The 20,353-nt window shown below is 44.8% G+C and overlaps 1 protein-coding gene across 3 annotated transcripts in view; it reads left to right on the top strand.

Moving 5' to 3' along the window:
• LOC134354118 (receptor-type tyrosine-protein phosphatase H-like) overlaps positions 1-20,353 on the top strand; it is a 127,906-nt gene that overhangs the window by 72,996 nt on the left and 34,557 nt on the right. For 2 of the 3 annotated variants that reach the window (XM_063062900.1, XM_063062901.1), the window contains 6 exons: positions 1,952-2,257; positions 5,266-5,544; positions 5,944-6,222; positions 11,199-11,504; positions 14,353-14,622; positions 16,229-16,322. In XM_063062900.1, coding sequence (XP_062918970.1) covers positions 1,952-2,257; positions 5,266-5,544; positions 5,944-6,222; positions 11,199-11,504; positions 14,353-14,622; positions 16,229-16,322 — 1,534 coding nt within the window. The remainder of the gene's footprint in view (positions 1-1,951; positions 2,258-5,265; positions 5,545-5,943; positions 6,223-11,198; positions 11,505-14,352; positions 14,623-16,228; positions 16,323-20,353) is intronic. The other variant, XM_063062902.1, reaches the window with a different exon arrangement.

Here is a 20,353-nt window from a genome sequence, read left to right on the forward strand (position 1 = left end):
TCATCTTACCCTTTCCCCCTTTCCGAAGTCCACAATCAGCTCTTTGGTCTTACTGACATTGAGTGCAAGGTTGTTGCTGTGATACCACTCAACTAGCTGGTATATCTCACTCCTGTACGTCCTCTCATTGCCATCTGAGATTCAGTGCACGTCCTGGGTGCTGGGGTGAGGATCGCGGCAATGTTTTGACATATCTGAACGAAAATATGATTTTCCCTTAATTTTCTGCATGAATAGTGAACTGAGATGGATAAGATTTTGGGGTCAGACTCTCATGTGTAACTGTTTCATATTAAAGTGAGCCTCTGCAAAGTGCTTTCTGATGGGAGCGATTACTAAATCTCCACACACTGAAAGTGCAGCAGCTGATGATGTTGAAGGCAACATATTGACCAACCATGAACACAGACAGAAGCAGTCAGAGGCAGACTGGACGTGCACGCAGATTAGCTCAGAAGAGAGTGAAAGGTTTTCTCTATAGCATTGGGGGACTGTGTTGATGTTTTTGTAATCAATGCATCTGTCTCCGCTGATGCAGGGACTGCTGTTGCATTTCCTGCAGCCAAAGTTTGTTTTTGTTAAAAAATCAAGAGGAGCTAACAGGATGAAAAGAGGAAAAATGTTTTTGCTGTTCAATGAATGTGCTTCTCAGTGTAAAAGTTGTCACCAAGCTTTTAAAGAAACACATACAGAATGCTGAAGGAACTGAGCAGGCCAGGTAGCTTCTATGGAAAAGAGTAAGCATTCGATGTTTCAGGCCAAGACCCTTCATAAATCCTGTAGAAAGGCCTCAACCCAAAACGTCAACTGTTTACTCTTTTCCAAAGCAGCTGCCTCACCTGCTGAGTTCCTCCAGCATTTTGTGTGTGTTGCTTTGGATTTCAAACATCTGCTGTTTTTTTCCTGTTTTTGTAAAGTTTTTAAAGAAGTCAGCTGGCCACTGGTGTGCTGCCATCTGCACTGGACTTTGGGGTGAGTGGTCCTGGATTCAGATCTGACCGGCTCTTTGCACGCCTTCCATCCGTGCTGAGTTGAGCATCGAGCTACCAACTCGGCCTCATAAAACAGACAAATGCAAACAAATTGACAAGGTTGCCACCTGATGCACCAAACAAGATGCAGGAGGGAACTTTACCTTTTACCTTTTACCTAAGAAGCCGCTGGAAACTCTGCTTAAGCCACAAATGATATACCCTCTGTGGTCACTTTATTGGATATCTCCTGTGCCTAATAAAGTGGCCACTGAGTGTATGTTCATGGTCCTCTGTGCTGTAGCCCATCCACTTCAAGGTTCGATGTGTTGTGCATTCCGATGCTCTTCTGCACACCACTTTTGTAACATGTGGTTATTTGAGTTACTGTCGCCTTCCTGTCAGCTTGAACCAGTCTGGCCATTCTCCTCTGACCTCTCCCATTAACAAGGCATTTTCACCCACAGAACTTGCGCTCACTGGATGTTTTATTTTTGCACCATTCCCTGTAAACTCTAGAGACTGTTGTGCATGAACATCCCAGGAGATCAGGAGATCAACAGATTCTGAGATACTCAAATCACCCTGTCTGGCATCAACAATCATTCCCCAGTCAAAGTCACTTCGATCACATTTCTTCCCCATTCTGATGTTTGGTCTAAACAACAACTGAACCTCTTGACCACATCTGCATGCTTTTATGCATTGAGTTGCTGCCACTTGATTGGCTGATTGGATTCCAATAATGAGCTGGTGTACAGGCGTACCTAATAAAATGGCCACTGAGCGTACATCTCCAGATAAGTGAGTGCCAGAAATTTTCTAAAGAATTTCTCATACCTGGATCCCCTCAATGTATGGCTTTAGTCACTGATAACCCACATCCAAAGGCTAAAGACTAGCACATACCTCGCACTGGAGCCCACTGCATGGGCGGTTTCTCACACCAATTAACCCTCTCTCTGCCATTCTCTTGACAGATCCATCATCAGTCACTAATCTCTCTGTGGTCAACAGTACAACGGTCTCATTTGAATTAAAATGGACAGCACCAAATGACTCAAGAGCCTCTGACTATACCTACAATATCACTGCTACCAGAGTTGCTAGCAGATCTAGCTACAGAGATCTAAATACTGGTGTTAGCACATCTTCAGTCACAGATCCAGGCAGTACAGAGTTCAACGTGACGGGACTGGTTCCAGGGGAACAATACGAGCTAACCGTGAAGTCAGTCACTCCCGAGAACACCCTGAGCGCCCCTGTGATGGTGACAAACACCACAAGTAAGTAATTCTATAAAAGTCAGTACCTGCTACACTGTCTCAATGACAAGATACAGGATGAGCCCATGGCAGTTTAGGAAATGCACTGACATGGACTGAAGATTGGCTGTCTGAGGGACGGTAAAGAGTGGAAATAAAGGGGGCCTCTTCTGCATGGCTGCTGGTAACTAGTGGTGTCCTGCAGGACTTGGTGTTGGGTCCATTGGCTCTCGTGTTCTACATTAATGCAAATAATCGCATTGGGACCAACAAGACAGGAAAAGGTGAGACAACGTTCATAGTGAGAGACCTAGATCTTGGGGATCAGTACAATCTATCAGTGCAGTCGGAAACTCTGGAGGATACACTGAGCTCTCCTGAGGAGGTGACAAACACCACAAGTAAGTAACAGTGGAGGAGTATAAAAAACTATTAATTATGCAACCAAAATTACTACTTGGGCCCTTAGCTCCCCATAGAGCATAGGCCATTGATGACCTCCCACCTCTATCGTCTCTGAAGTCAATGGTACTCCAGGACTGATTCCAGGATTGAAGAGCTTGTCATATGATGAGCGTTTGATGCCTGTGGGCCTGTATTCACTGGAATTCAGAAGAATAAGGGGTGACCTAATTGAAACCTATCGAATGGTGAAAGGCCGTGATAGAGTGGATGAGGAGAAGATGTTTCCTATGGTGGCAGAGTCTAAGACCAGAGGACACTTTCTCAGAATAGAGGGGTGTCTTTTTAAATGGAGATGGGGAGGGATGTCTTTAGCCAGAGGGTGGTGTATCTGAAGAATTCATTGCCACAGGCAAACGTGGAGGCCAAGTCTTTATGTATATTTAAGGCAGAGGTTGATAGATTCTTGATTAGTCAGGACACGAAGGGATAAGGGGGAAAAGGCAGCAGATTGGGGCTGAGAGGAAAGTTGGACCAGCCATGATGCAATGGCGGAGGAGACTCGATAGGTTAAATGGCCTAATTCTGCTCCTATATCTTATGGTCTTATGGTATGGTTAGAGTTCATCAATGCTTCTGTAATCCATTTCTACCCACGGTACAGGGGATTTCCCTATACAGCTTCACCAGAGCCCTGTTCACCAGCCTTACTCATTTCCACCTCTCCTGATGGGGGTGTAGGGTTAGATTTTAAGAGAAATACAAATTTACAGACTCTAATATCATTGGCGGTGACAGTCGAACAAGATGCACAAGTCCAGGTGAGACAGTACTCATGTTGAAAAAACTTATCTCTGGGCCCCAAAACAAGCTGATGGTGGAGCCTGTCATTCCTGGAAGAACACTGAGTTCCCCCGAGAAAGTGGCAAACAGCACAAACTGGTGAACCAAAGAACGAATTGCTTGAGGAACTCAGCAGGTCAAGCAGCATCTGTGGAGGAAAGGATTTGTCAAAGTAGCCAGTGTAAATGGGAGTGGGGAGACGAGGGACAGTAGGTGATTGGTGGACTGAGAAGCAGTGAAGGGTTATAGGCAGGTGAACTCAGGTGAGGATAGGGTGAAGCTGGGAGACAGAGGGAGATGGATGACAAAGAAGTAAACAAGGCAGAGAGAGCCGCATGGGGATGCAGGCCAGTTGCTGTATCACTGCAACACTGATTCCTGGCCAAGATATAGTTCTTAAAATGCTCTCTTCATGGTGGCCTGGGACAATGTCATAATTACCTGTAAACGAAAACTATTTTAAAATTTGTTATGTGTTCTTTCCTGGTTTAGCTCAGAGTATTCGCAAGCGAAGGAGACGACACACATGTTCAAGGCCACAGGAGAACTCTTTACTAGAACTAGCACAAATCCAATACAGAAATAAATAAATAAATGTGTTATGTGGGAGCAGCAGAGAAATCAGAATGGCAGTTTGGCAGTTCAAGTGATGGTTTAGTACACTATCCATCCTTCTTAGATGCTGATGGGCTATAGCTTCATTTCCCTTTTCTTCAATTTTGTTTCAATACCAAAAAGAACTAGAGGTACGAAAAGATGAAAACTAATTGTGGGGACCACTTTATCTGCCACAAACCGAACTTCCCAGTGGCCAAAAATTTTAATTCCCATTGACATTCCAGTTCTGACATGTCAGTCCATGCCCATGCCCTCCTCTTGTGCCGTGACGAGGCCTCCCTTAGCATGGAGGAGCAAACGTTGTATTCCGTCTGGGTAGCCTCTAACCTGGAGGCATGAATATTGATTTCTCCTTCCCGTAGAAAAACTACCCACCCCCATTACCCTCTTCCTCTATTCCCCACTCTGACCATGCCATTACCCTCACCTACCTATCACTTCCCCCTAAGTCCCTAATACTTTCTCTTTCTCCCATGGTCCACTCTCATCTCCCTTCAGATTCCTTCTTCTCCAGTCCCTTACCTTTCCCATCCACCTGGCATCACCTATCACCTTCCAGCCAGCTCCTTCCCCTTCCCTAAATTACTTTTCCGGCATTTTCCCCCTTCCTTCACAGTCCTGAGGAAGGGTCTTGGCCTGAAATGTCAACTGCTTATTCCTCTCCACAGATGCTGCCTGACCTGCTGAGTTCCTCCAGCATTTTGTGTGTGCTGCTCTGGATTTCCAGCATATGCAGATTTCTCTTGTTACTAGTTGTGGTGGTCTGTGATTGAACAGTATGGAGTGATGAGAAATGCTTAGATTTTGAGAAATGGAGTTTGGCTGAACTTCAGCAAGCAGAGTATTAGAACACTTTGCAACTTACTTGCACATTTGACAACAGAAATTTAATTTTATTTTTGAGAATGAAATGAAGAATATTGGGAAAGGTGGGTTAAGTTTTAGAATGGCGATCTCTTAGTTTAACATCCACTAATATTAATGCAGATTTTAATCAAGTTTATGCTAGATGATGTCAGATATTTCTGCCTGACTGTGAGATCACCGCCTATCCATACACAGAGCCAAAGAATAGCACTCACCTTGAAAAGATCACAATATCCCACAGCAATCATGATGAGGATGTCTCACACTAATTAACCATCCCTTGTCTTTTCTCCTAACAGATCCATCATCAGTCACTGGACTGTCTGTGGTAAACAGGACCACAAATTCATTGACAATTCAATGGACAAAGCCAACTGATAGAAGAGCCTCTGACTATACCTACAAAGTTACAGTCACTAATGTGATGAATAATGACAAGTGGATCAACAACACAAAAAAAGGCGAGACAAATTTCACAGTGACAGACCTGCATCCTGGAGACCAATACAAACTATCGGTGGAGTCAGTAACTCCAGAGGGCACACTGAGCTCTCCTAAGAATGTGAAAAACACCACAAGTAAGTAATTCTGTAAGGGTCAATACCTGCTCCACTGTCTCAGTCAACAACAGTTCCATTATTATTATGTTTTTAATATTCTTATTGTGTTCGTTACCTTATGGTTTTTTCTGCTGTGTTGGATCCAGAGTAACAACTATTTAATTCTCCTTACTCTTGTATCAGGTTGAGTTACAAGACAGCCATTTTTTCTTGTTGTTCCCTTCCGCCCCTTGTGGATTGCATTGGGTGACAACCTTGCCATTTATTTAGCATTTTTGTCTGTTTTCTATGAGGCTGAGTTGTTAGTTTGATACTCAACCTAGCACAGATGGGAAGTGTGCAAGGAGATGGCCGGATTTGAGCCTGGACCCACTCGACTCGCACTAATTAACCATCCCTTGTGTTTTCTCTTGACAGATGCATCATCAGTCACTGAACTTAATGCAGTAGAGAGGACAACAATTTCATTAAAAATTGAATGGATAGAGCCATCTGATAGAAGAGCCTCTGACTATACCTACAGAATTACAGTCACTAATGTGATGGATAATCACAGTTGGATCAACAACACAAAAAAAGGCGAGACAAATTTCACAGTGACAGACCTGCATCCTGGAGACCAATACAAACTATCGGTGGAGTCAGTAACTCCAGAGGACACACTGAGCTCTCCTGAGAATGTGACAGACACCACAAGTAAGTAATTCTATAAAAGTCAGTACCTGCTCCAGTGTCTCAATGACAAGATACAGGATGAGCCCATGGCAGTTTAGGAAATGCACTGACATGGACTGAAGATTGGCTGTCTGAGGGACGGCAAAGTGTGGAAGTAAAGAGGGCCTCTTCTGAATGGCTGCCGGTAACTAGTGGTATTCTGCAGGAGTTGGTCTTCGGTCCATGAGCTCTTGTGTTCTACATTAATGCAAATAATCGAATTGGGACCAACAAGACAGGAAAAGGTGAGACAACGTTCATAGTGAGAGACCTGGGTCTTGGGGATCAGTACAATCTATCAGTGCAGTCGGTAACTCTGGAGGACACACTGAGCTCTCCTGAGGAGGTGACAAACACCACAAGTAAGTAATTCTACAGGAGTTAGTGCCTCGGAACCTGATCCTACATCTGAACCAGTCAGTACTGAAGCAAACCTTACCCTTTAATATCACCGGCATAGGTCATGAAATTTGTTGTTATGCAGCAGCAGTACATTGCAATAACTAATAACAAAAATATAAATTACAATTTTATATATATTTTTTGATCTGAAGAATACACTTTACAATGGTCTGGACACTACATGAGTGACATAAACTGGGGTCACTGGGTATATATCTACAGTATTGTGCATAAGTCTCAGGTACATATACGAGGGGTGATTGATACCTTCGTGGCCTAAGGTAGAAGGAGTTAATTTTAGAAACCCTAGCACATTTATTTTTCAATATAGTCCTCTCCTACATGTACACACTTAGTCCAGCGGTCGTGGAGCATACGGATCCCTTCTTTGCGGAAGTCGGCGTCTTTGACCTCCAGAAAGTGGTCCACAGCAGCGATGACGTCATCATCAGTGTCAAAATGGCGACCACTGAGTGCCTTCGTCATCCTGGGGATCAGGTAGTAGTCCGAGGGTGCCAAATCAGGTGAACGGGCGGGTGTTCGACGAGTTTGAATCGGCATTCCTGGATGGCAGCCATCGCCACGGTGGACTTGTGGGATGGAGCGTTGTCCTGGTGGAAGAGCACTCCTCTTGTCAGCTTCCCGCGCCGAATGTTCTTGATTTTCTCCCGTAGTTGTCTCAAGAGATCAGCATAGTAGGCCCCTGTAATAGTGTGACCCTTTTCCAGGTAGTCCACCAGCAGCACTCCCTTTGCATCCCAGAAGACGGAGGCCATCACCTTGCCTGCGGACGTCACTGACTTGGCTTTCTTGGGAGCCGGAGGTCCTGGGTGTTTCCACTGTTTCTATTGTTCTTTCGTCTCTGGTTGGAAGCTGTGGATCCAAGTCTCATCCATGGTTACAAGTTGCTGGAGAAATCTCTCGGGATCTGCCTCAAAAATGGCTAGATTGTCCCTTGACATGTTGTGCTGAACCCGCTTCTCATCAGGCCCAAGGAGTTTCGGGACCCAGCGAGCTGACACCTTGGTCATTTTGGAGTTCGTTGTAGATAACTGCATGGACACATTCCTGGGAGATACCTAGCTCTGTGGCAATTTACTGCTGTGTTATTCATCGATCTGTCCAGATCATGTCATGGATCTTGTCAATGGTCTGTGTGGTGACGGTGACAGACCTTCCAGGACGGGGGTCGTCTTCCAGGCTCTCTCTGCCACGTTTGAATTCAGCAGCCCACTTCTTCACCATGCGGTAAGAAGGGGCACCCTCCCCTCGTGTTACCACCCTGTTCTCAAGGATCTCCTTGGGTGATAAGCCCTTGAGACCAAGGTAGCAGATGACTGCATGAAGGCTGATGTTGTCCATTTTCTCAGACAGTGCTTACTTGTAACTTTCAATTATCTGAAACAGAAATACCATACAAGTTGTTAACCTCAAACTTTCTGCATAAGCATTCAAAGAGTTGAATTGCAAGTGCGTGTAACGAGAGCTTCTTCTTCTACCTTGGGTCACGAACTTATCAATCACCCCTCGTATATAGTTAGGATACCTAAAAGTTTTGCATAGTACTGTAGTAATTTTATGTATTGCACTGTATTGCTGCCGCAAAAAAAAACACATTTCATGACATATTTAAGTGATGATAAATCTGATTCTTATATGGGTCCCTATTGTGCGCTGAGAGTGGAGAGGGGGCAGGAAGAGGGGAATCATGGATGGGAAAAGTGGAAGGGAGAGGAGAGGGAGTGGGGAGCACCAGCGAGGCATTCTGTAATGATCAATAAACCAATTGAATGGAATTGAATGACCTTGCCTGGTGTCTCAGTGCTGGGTTTGCCTGCACCCATGCCATTCCCCTGCCCCAGAACTCCTTCTCTGCCACCTGTCCTACATCCCTCCATCACCACTCCCAACATCATTTACAAACTCACTCTCTGCTTCACATTGACAAATACAATACTGTGCAAAGGTCTTAGGCACCCTAATTATATATACGTACCTAAGTCTTTTCCACAGTACTTTCTATATCAACTAAATTAAATAAGTAATGCAAAAATAAAGGAAAGAAAAATACTGAGGTAGTATTGATGGGTTCAACGTCCATTCAGAAATCTGATGGCGGAGGGGAAGAAACTGTTCCTGAAACGTTAAGTATGTGTCTTCAGGCTCCTGTACCTCCTTCCTGATGGTAGCAATGAAAAGAGGGCATGTTCTGGGTGATGGGGTCCTTGATGATAAATGTTGTCTTTTTGAGGCATCGCTCCCTGAAGATGTCCTGGATACTAGGGAGGCTAGTGCCCGTGATACAGCAGACTAAGTTTACAACTCTCTGCTGCTTACGTCAATCCTGTGTAGTAGCGACCCCTCCCCAGCCCCCAAACCAGATGGTGATGCAGCCAGTCAGAATGCTTTCCACAGCACACCTCCAGAAATTTTCAAGTGTTTTAAGTGACAAACCAAATCTCCTCAAACTCCTAATGAAATATAGCCACTGCCTTGCCTTTTTTATAGCTGCATCGATACGTTGGGACCAGGTTAATTCCTCAGGGATATTAGCACCCAGCAACTTGAAATTGCTCACTCTCTCCAAATCTGATCCCTCTATGAGGATTGGTTTGTGTTCCGTCATCTTACCCTTTCCCCCTTTCCGAAGTCCACAATCAGCTCTTTGGTCTTACTGACATTGAGAGCAAGGTTGTTGCTGTGATACCACTCAACCAGCTGGTATATCTTGCTCCTGTACGTCCGCTCATTGGCATCTGAGATTCAGTGCATGTCCTGGGTGCTGGGGTGAGGGTCGCGGCAATGCTTTGACAGATCTGAACGAAAATATAATTTTCTGAATGAATAGTGAACCGAGATGGATAAGCTTTCAGGGGCAGACTCTCATATGTAACTGTTTCATATTAAAGTGAGCCTCTGCAAAGTGCTTTCTGATGGGAGCGATTACTAAATCTCCACACACTGAAAGTGCAGCAGCTGATGATGCTGAAGGCAACATATTGACCAACCATGAACACAGACAGAAGCAGTCAGAGGCAGACTGGACGTGCACGCAGATTAGCTCAGAAGAGAGTGAAAGGTTTTCTCTATAGCATTGGGGGACTGTGTTGATGTTTTTGTAATCAATGCATCTGTCTCCGCTGATGCAGAGACTACTGTTGCATTTCCTGCAGCCATAGTTTGTTTTTTAAAAAAATCAAGAGGAGCTAACAGGATGAAAAGAGGAAAACTGTTTTTGCTGTTCAATGAATGTGCTTCTCAGTGTAAAAGTTGTCACCAAGCTTTTAAAGAAGCACATACAGAATGCTGAAGGAACTGAGCAGGCCAGGTAGCTTCTATGGAAAAGAGTAAGCATTCGATGTTTCAGGCCAAGACCCTTCATAAATCCTGTAGAAAGGCCTCAACCCAAAACGTCAACTGTTTACTCTTTTCCAAAGCAGCTGCCTCACCTGCTGAGTTCCTCCAGCATTTTGTGTGTGTTGCTTTGGATTTCCAACATCTGCTGATTTTTTCCTGTTTTTGTAAAGCTTTTAAAGAAGTCAGCTGGCCACTGGTGTGCTGCCATCTGCACTGGACTTTGGGGTGAGTGGTCGTGGATTCAGATCTGACCGGCTCTTTGCACGCCTTCCATCCGTGCTGAGTTGAGCATCGAGCTACCATCTCGGCCTCATAAAACAGACACGAACGAAATGGCAAGGTTGCCACCTGATGCGCCAAACAAGATGCAGGAGGGAACTTTACCCTTTACCTTTTACCTTTTACCTAAGAAGCAGCTGGAAACTCTGCTTAAGCCACAAATGATATACCCTCTGTGGTCACTTTATTGGATATCTCCTGTGCCTAATAAAGTGGCCACTGAGTGTATGTTCATGGTCCTCTGTGCTGTAGCCCATCCACTTCAAGGTTCGATGTGTTGTGCATTCCGATGCTCTTCTGCACACCACTTTTGTAATGTGTGGTTATTTGAGTTACTGTCGCCTTCCTGTCAGCTTGAACCAGTCTGGCCATTCTCCTCTGACCTCTCTCATTAACAAAGCATTTTCACCCACAGAACTTGCGCTCACTGGATGTTTTATTTTTGCACCATTCCCTGTAAACTCTAGAGACTGTTGTGCGTGAACATCCCAGGAGATCAGCAGATTCTGAGATATTCAAATCACCCTGTCTGGCATCAACAATCATTCCCCAGTCAAAGTCACTTCGATCACATTTCTTCCCCATTCTGATGTTTGGTCTAAACAACAACTGAACCTCTTGACCACATCTGCATGCTTTTATGCATTGAGTTGCTGCCACTTGATTGGCTGATTGGATTCCAATAATGAGCTGGTGTCCAGGCGTACCTAATAAAATGGCCACTGAGTGTACATCTCCAGATACGTGAGTGCCAGAAATTTTCTAAAGAATTTCTCATACCTGGATCCCCTCAATGTATGGCTTTAATCACTGATAACCCACATCCAAAGGCTAAAGACTAGCACACACCTCGCACTGGAGGCCACTGCATGGGCGGTTTCTCACACCAATTAACCCTCTCTCTGCCATTCTCTTGACAGATCCATCATCAGTCACTGATCTCTCTGTGGTCAACAGGACAGCGGTCTCATTTGAATTAAAATGGACAGCACCAAATGACTCAAGAGCCTCTGACTATACCTACAATATCACTGCTACCAGAGTTGCTAGCAGATCTAGCTACAGAGATCTAAATACTGGTGTTAGCAGATCTTCAGTCACAGATCCAGGCAGTACAGAGTTCAACGTGACGGGACTGGTTCCAGGGGAACAATACGAGCTAACCGTGGAGTCAGTCACTCCCGAGAACACCCAGAGCGCCCCTGTGATGTTGACAAACACCACAAGTAAGTAACAGTGGAGGAGTATAAAAAACCATTAATTATGCAACCAAAATTACTACTTGGGCCCTTAGCTCCCCATGGAGCATAGGCCATTGATGACCTCCCACCTCTATCGTCCTCTGAAGTCAGTGGTACTCCAGGACTGATTCCAGGATTGAAGAGCTTGTCATATGATGAGCGTTTGATGCCTGTGGGCCTGTATTCACTGGAATTCAGAAGAATAAGGGGTGACCTAATTGAAACCTATCGAATGGTGAAAGGCCGTGATAGAGTGGATGAGGAGAAGATGTTTCCTATGGTGGCAGAGTCTAAGACCAGAGGACACTTTCTCAGAATAGAGGGGTGTCTTTTTAAATGGAGATGGGGAGGGATGTCTTTAGCCAGAGGGTGGTGTATCTGAAGAATTCGTTGCCACAGGCAAATGTGGAGGCCAAGTCTTTATGTATATTTAAGGCAGAGGTTGATAGATTTTTGATTAGTCAGGACACGAAGGGATAAGGGGGAAAAGGCAGGAGACTGGGGCTGAGAGGAAAATTGGACCCGCCATGATGCAATGGCGGAGGAGACTCGATAGGTTAAATGGCCTAATTCTGCTCCTATATCTTATGGTCTTATGGTATGGTTGGAGTTCATCAACGCTTCTGTAATCCATTTCTACCCATGGTACAGGGGATTGCCCTATACAGCTTCACCAGAGCCCTGTTCACCAGCCTTACTGATTTCCATCTCTCCTGACAGGGTGTAGGGGTAGATTTTAAGAGAAATACAAATTTACAGACTCTAATATCATTGGTGGTGACAGTCGAACAAGATGCACAAGTCCAGATGAGACAGTATTCATGTTGAAAAAACTTATCCCTGGGCCCCAAAACAAGCTGATGGTGGAGCCTGTCATTCCTGGAAGAACACTGAGTTCCCCCGAGAAAGTGGCAAACAGCACAAATTGGTGAACCAAAGAACGAATTGCTCGAGGAACTCAGCAGGTCAAGCAGCATCTGTGGAGGAAAGGATTTGTCAAAGTAGCCAGTGTAAATGGGAGTGGGGAGACGAGGGACAGTAGGTGATTGGTGGACTGAGAAGCAGTGAAGGGTTATAGGCAGGTGAACGCAGGTGAGGATAGGGTGAAGCTGGGAGACAGAGGGAGATGGATGACAAAGAAGAAAACAAGGCAGAGAGAGCCGCATGGGGATGCAGGCCAGTTGCTCTATCACTGCAACACTGATTCCTGGCCAACATATAGTTCTTAAAATGCTCTCTTCATGGTGGCCTGGGACAATGTCATAACCTCCTGTAAACGAAAACTATTTTAAAATTTGTTATGTGTTCTTTCCTGGTTTAGCTCAGGGTATTCGCAAGCAAAGGAGACGACACACATGTTCAAGGCCTCAAGTGAACTCTTTACTAGAACTAGCACAAATGCAATACAGAAATAAATAAATAAATTTGTTATGTGGGAGCAGCAGAGAAATCAAAATTATGGTTATTCTTCACTAACCAAGCCGATCTGCAGAGGGCCACAGATCGAGATATCTCTCTCTCTCCTCTCTCCTCTCTCTCTCTCTCTCTCTCCCTCTCTCTCTCTCTCTTCCCCCCCCTCTCTCTCTCTCTCTGACTCGACATAGCCTGACTCTCCCTGTGATCCAACCTAAGACAAACCTTCTCCTTACACCAAGAAGGTGCCCCTTTTTTTACCCTTCAAAACCTCTTACACTGTACCTGCACTGGTACAATGACTTAGCCTTTCCCAGAAAACCATGTTTTTCACCATCTTGCACTGTTATGGCTGTAGACTTGATTTCGCTCAACTATCTCTAAACATCGCTGTGGACCTGTCCTCATGTACTTTCCAAAACAGTCCCCTCCAAGTTCAAAGCACGTTGTCCTCCCGACTTCCAGTTTATTTCAGAATATACCACGGAGGAATCAAATTTACCTTTTCCCTTCCACCATCCAAGGGTGAAAATATGTAACATGTGCTGAAGATTGGGATTTGGAGTTTGATGTGTCAATGACGCACTCTGCAATCTACTTTTTCTGAGTAATGTTACATGTGATAGTCTGTGTGAGAATTATGCCCCATATCAAAGCTCATGAATTTAACTTCAAAACGAAGCTTCTCCAATGTCTTCAGGAGCATCTAAGATTCTAGTTGAACACCTGCTCACTGAGGTACAATCATTGGAGTGGTCAGCCACTACTTAGAAAGTCTATAGTGCCTGTATGAATGTGGTGATCCCCACACAAGTAATTCTGTGCTTCTTAAAGTAGTTGTACAATTGGAAGCTCAGCACACATCAGGCACTCCCCCAGTTCCCCCGGTCTAATCATACTGTGATACCCCATCCACAAAGCCATTCTGATGGTCTTTTCAACCTCGGAGTTCAGCTTGTTCATGCCTGGTTGGAGTTCTGATTTCATATTTCAGACTCAGGTTTACTCATTACAGTGAGAGGCGCCTTTTGCGTTAACAACCAACCCACCTCAGGATGGGCTGGGGGCAGCCTATATTTATCACCACACATTCCAGTGCCAATATAGCATGTCCATAATATTCAGCAGAACAAGGCAGAACACAACAAAACCACCAAGTGTTGTGGGTTTCTCAGTTCCTGGTAACTCTCATCCTACCAGACTTTCAATGGGAAATAAGAGACAGATCTCTCTCCATCCTCACCACTCTACCTGTGTCTCTATCTTTCTGTTATATTTTTTTCCTCAGTTTTATTTTGTGTTTTATTTCAACTGCACCTGCCTTTGCGCCTCCCCCTGCCTTGCTGGTCAGTGTAAAGTTCACTTCAGTTTGTGTCACCAGAGAGAGAACTGCACTCAGTCTGTTCCGTGCATTTTTCAGTTCCTGATACTATTTCCGACTTCCGCTGCGCTGGGAGGACAGGATACACGATCGGGGTGGAGTGGAACAAACCAAAGGGCAGGTTTAGCAACTTCACAGCTACTGCATCTGACGGTGACCGACTATTGATTAATCGTACCATTGGGAAGGAGAATGCGCTGAGCGTTGCTAATCTTCAGCCTGGACGCAAGTACACCATCAAAATCACCACGGTGAGCGGGCAGACATACAGCAAGCCTGAGGTCAAGGAATGCTGGACCAACTCACAGCGTGAGTATTCTGAATGTAAATATTTCCTCCTCCGCTTTTATAAAATCAAAAGCTCATCTTTCAAAGGGTCATGATGCCATCCCCCAACCTGCATTTCTGCCACGGTTGTCCTTGTCCAGATGATGATGATGATGATGATGATGATGATGGAGTCGACTCTTGTCCAGGGCTGACACCTATTTGCGTGCATCTCCTCGCAGCAGCCTGTTCCTGATCTCTTTGTTCACACATCTGGAATCGTGGTTCCCCACTTCATCAACCTAGCTGCTGAGGATTTGTTTTATGTGGAGCTTTATGTATTCGGTGGAGCTTGCCGCATTCAAATTGTCTGTCAAATTTCATATTTTGGACACCTCTGAGAGATTGAGTCTAAGTTTTAGGCACAGAATGAAGAGACAATGAAATGGTATAGAGCCATAAAGAGATACAGTATGGAAGGAGACACTTTGACTCCCCAAGTTCGTGCCAGCTATCAACCATTCACATTCATCCTATTTTATCCTTCACTACATTCCAATCATTTCCCCCCAGATTTTCCCACTCACTGCACTCTAGGGGCAGTTTACAGTGACCAATTAATATACCCATCTTTGTGCCACAATAAGCGCCGGTAGTAATCTGTTCTTTGCCCTCAGAGGTCATTTTAAACAATCTACACTGGAGATTGAGATGCACTATGATGTGGGATAATGGGGTTTACTGCCAGAATCTCACGCACGGCTGGTAATCATGCAAATTTAACTTGCAAACCACAAATAAAATGAGCATGCTTACAATTCCATGGGGGGAAAAAAAACTGTTTTAACCTTCACCGTTTGAGTTTGAAATCTCAACGCAATTAGATCTTTTAATTAGATCTCAAAATAGCATTAAATCTGGGATATAAATACCATGGTAGCATAGCGGTTAGGGCAACGCTATTACAGACCGGGGCGGTTTGGAGTTGAATTCCATCTGTACGGAGCTTGTACATTATCCCCGTGAACTCTGGATGTTCCAGTTTCCTCCCACAGTCCAAAGATATACCAGTAAGTAGGTTAATTGGTCATTGTAAATTACCCTGTGTTAAATGGATGGGTCGCTGGGTGGTGGCTCGTTGGGCTCAAAAGGCCTGTTCCACACTGAATCAATAAGTAAGTAAATAATACAATTGAAAACACTGGCTCAGACTGCCCCTAGGTTTGGTTCGGGACACAGTGGCCAGTTGACAGCAGCAGATATCATGGGATGACTGGGGTCTTAATGACAAACTGGACTGGCTGATGAGCAAGTGCCTAGCTCCTTTCTCTGGGATAGTGCAATGCTGCTACAGCTCGGAGTATCAGAGTTCCGAGCTCCGTAAGGAGTCTCAGTACATTCTCTCCGTGCAATGGGTGGGTTTTCTCCGGGTGCTCCCGTTTCCCCCCAGAGTCCAAGGATGTACTGGTTAGGAGGTTAATAAGCCATTGTAAAGTGTCCCATGATTAGGCTAGGGTTAAATCAGGGTTTTCGGGGGTTGCTGGGCAGCGCAGCTCAAAGAGCCTTTTCCACGTTGTAACTCTAATAAATAGTCAGATAGATAGCTAACTAACTAACCAACCAACCATGCACTTTTTGTACTTTATAGCCATTATCATTGGAGCGATCATGGGCTCCCTGCTGGGCCTGATCCTAATTGGCGTATTACTGTTCTTCATCTTCTACAGAGCCAGGCGTCAGAGGTAAGAGAGCTTGCTTGAAGGATGGTAATGAATATGTATGATGGGAATTCTAAAGAAACTGACAGTGCCCAGTCTGTCTCGCCACTGATAGCATCATTACCAGACAGATTAATAAGTGCACTGTGGCACTGTACCCTGCCTTCGCTGTGTGCCATTGGTAATGCGTTTTTCACCTTGGCCCCAGAGGACCACTGTTCCATTTGGTTATGTTTATGTATTTTGGGCAGATGGGGCTCATCAGCTGAGGTTGGCATCTCATTTAAGAGAAGGAAAACTCTGATTACAAACCTCCACTGCTTTGCAGCTATACCCACTTATGGAGAGGGCTTCATAAATGAACCCCGAGAAAAAATCCAGAGATGGTGTCCTTAACTCAGTCTTACACTGAGTTCAATGCTGGCAGGTAACTCTTGTGATGCTGCTGGTGCCAAACTAGATCGGTCGCTGCTGTTCTTTTGGACTCATCAGCTGCATGGAGAGGGGGAGCCTGGTGCATGGGCAACAGCTTGCTCTCCATATCGTGCTGCCCTGCCTGCATACTAGATGCATAGTCATAGTCATAACTTTATTGATCCCAGGGGGAAATTGGTTTTCGTTACAGTTGCACCATAAATAATAAATAGTAATAGAACCATAAATAGTTAAATAGTAATATGTAAATTATGCCAGGAAATAAGTCCAGGACCAGCCTATTGGCTCAGGGTGTCTGACCCTCCAAGGGAGGAGTTGTAAAGTTTGATGACCACAGGCAGGAATGACTTCCTATGACACTCTGTGTTGCATCTCGGTGGAAGGAGTCTCTGGCTGAATGTACTTCTGTGCCCAACCAGTACATTATGTAGTGGATGGGAAACATTGATCAAGATGGCATGCAACTTAGACAGCATCCTCTTTTCAGACACCACCGTGAGAGAGTCCAGTTCCATCCCCACAACATCACTGGCCTTACAGATGAGTTTGTTGATTCTGTTGGTGTCTGCTACCCTCAGCCTGCTGCCCCAGCACACGACAGCAAACATGATAGCACTGGCCACCACAGACTCGTAGAAAGCTAGTATACAACTGTCAAGTAGACAGCTAGGATACAACGCCCATGGTCAACACCGATCTCGCTCTATTCATGTATGGTTGGATGATGATTAAACTTGAATGTTGGAATCAAGTTACTGTGTTCTCCCTACTCATTCGATTATTCCACTGGGATACATCTTTTATTTACTTAGATTTTATTTAGGGATACAGCACAAAACAGGCCCTTCCAGCCCTTCGAGCTGTGCTGCCCCAGCAACCCCGACAGCCCCGATTTAGCGCTAAACTAATCGTGGGACAATTTACAATGAATAGTTAACCTACCTACGTCTGAGGAGTGCGGGAGGAAACTGGAACACCTAGAGAAAACCCACGCATTCCACAGGGAGGACGTACAGGCTCTTTACGGGTGATGCCAGGATTGAACTCCAAACCCTGATGTCCTGAGTTGTGACAGCATCGTGCTAAACAGTACACTATCATGGTGCCCATGACCCATGGTGAAACTATTTGAAATACTTCCCTTCCAGTTACTCTTGAGTGAACACAGAACCATAAAACAGAAGCAACACACACAAAATGCTGGAGGAGCTCAGCAGGTCGGGCAGCAACAGTGGAAAATGACTTTTCAGGCCGAGACCCTTCTTCAGGACTGAGAAGGAAGGGAATGCCAGAATAGAAAGATGGGGGAGAGGGGCAGGGGGCTGGCTGGAAGGTGATGGGTGAAGCCAGGTGTGTGGGAAAGGTCAAGGGCTGGAAAAGAAAGGATCTGATAGAAGAGGAGAGTGGACAATAGGTGAAAGGGAAGGTGGAGGGGACCCAGGAGGAAGTAATAGGCAGGCGAGAAGAAGTATAAGTCAGAGTGGGGGATAGAGGGGCCAGTGGTTGGGGGGGGGGGGGAGAGAAATTTGTTCACCAGATGGAGAAATCAATATTCATACTATCAAGTTGAAAGGTACCCGGACGGAATATAAGGTGTTGCTCCTCCACCCTGAGGGTGCCCTCATCTTGGTACAAGAAGAGGCTATGGCCTGACACGTTGGAACAGGAATAAAACAGAACCCTTTATAAATGATAATGTTCAGAGTAATGTAGCAAGGTAATATCCTGCTTGTACAGTACGAGAACCTACTTTCTGAAGATCTATCATTAGCAAATGTAAAGTAGGCTTCAGTTTGTATATGGTTCTTGTGCTTCCTGCACGAGGAAGCTGTGCAGGAAGTTGCTTATAATTCTTTTCTGTTTTTTTCTAAGTGAAGGAGCTTTACTCCAGATCTAGCCCATGCTTTTTTCTGCTATCTATGGTCCTCCGTTAGCTGGGGTCAACCATGGAGGTTGCATCCTAGCTGTTGAAGTCGATTTACGAACCAGGCCAGTACAATATGGAGAGCAAGCTGTTGCCCATGCAGCAGGCGGCCACTCTCCACACAGCTGATGAATCCAAAGGAACGGCAGAGACTGATACAGCTTGGCACTCTTCGGTGTCTCAGGAGTTGCCAGTCAGGATTGAACTCAAAGTAGGACTGCCTAGGGGCTCCAACTCTGGATTTTTCCTCAGGGTTTACTCCCAGCCTTCCCCATGAGTGGGTATAGCCACAAGGCAGCAGACAGTTGAGATCAGAGTTTTCTTCCTCCTGGATCAAGGATTCCCAACCTAGGGTCCAGCGACCCCACAGTTAATGGCAGGGGTCCACGGCATAACAAAGGTTGGGAACCCCAGTCCCAGATGAGCTGCGAGCTTATCCCCAGCTACGACAACCTTAAGAAACTTTTTCTCTGCTACAAATGAGCTTTATGTTAACCACTCTGTCGTTGATGGAGATTTACTCAGTGGTTATATATTCTTTTTCCAGTTTAGAGTTCAAGTTTATTGTCATTCCTCACTGATATATACAGCTAAATGAAACAATGTGCCTCTGGAACCAGGGTGCAAAGCACCTTATTTCACATACAAAAAATTTCTGTAGATGTACAAGTTGACATAAAATGCATGTAAGTTTATTCTAAATCTAACCCCAAGTGATAAGATAATGCAAAGAGATTTCATATTTTTAAGTTGTTGTTGTGTGAATGAAGTCACTGGAGAGAAGTTCTGGTAGGTATGAAGTTGTCTCGTTATTCGACAAAATATCATGGGAGATATATGTATATATAATAGAGAGAAAGCGAGAGAGAGGAGAGAGAGAGGTGGAGGGGGAGGGGGAGGGAGAGGGAGAGATTATCTGTTTGGTCTGTATTTTAAATTTAATCTTCAATGCATATTCAAATCCGAAGGCGAATGGCTGACGTCAGTTAAAGTAATTTATTACATGGCTAACCCCAAAAATCGCTCTAACAAACCAATCAGTTAATGATGACAGGTTTGGAGATGGGGAGTCATAGGAGCTCTCAGTGGAAGGTATTAATGGCGAGACTGTGATCTGATGGCACACCATTCACATCATTCAGCAATCCTCCTATTTTAGAAGTGCACCAAATATTTTTCACTCACCTAAATTTTGGCTCAGCAACACCTTAATTTTAAGTTTTAGTTCTGTTTCCTCATTTTTTTAAACTCTCCACCTTTTTATATTAATTCTGTATGACCTGTATTACGTGGATCATTTTTGTTTGATAAAGTTCCTGTTAAATTAGTTAAGACATTTTAATAAATTAAACTTTAACATATTGAAGTGCTTTTGTGCAGTGGCATTTACATCCTCTGTGATGAAATGCTTTAAGAAGTGGGTCATGAAGCATATCTTGTGTCAAGATGAGACCACCCTCAGAGTGGAGGAGCAACACCTTATATTCCACCTGGGTAGCCTCCAACCTGATGGCATGAATATCAATTTCTCCTTCCAGTAAAAAATTCCCCCCTTCCTCTATTCCCCACTCTGACCTTTCACCTCTTCTCACCTTACTATCTCTTCACCCTGGCTCCCCTCCTCCTCCCCTTTCACCATGGTCCACTCTCCTCTCTTATCAGATTCTTTCTTCTCCAGCCCTTGACCTTTCCCATC

This window comes from Mobula hypostoma, chromosome 11, assembly GCF_963921235.1.
Source record: "Mobula hypostoma chromosome 11, sMobHyp1.1, whole genome shotgun sequence".
NCBI classification, from domain to species: Eukaryota; Metazoa; Chordata; class Chondrichthyes; order Myliobatiformes; family Myliobatidae; genus Mobula; species Mobula hypostoma.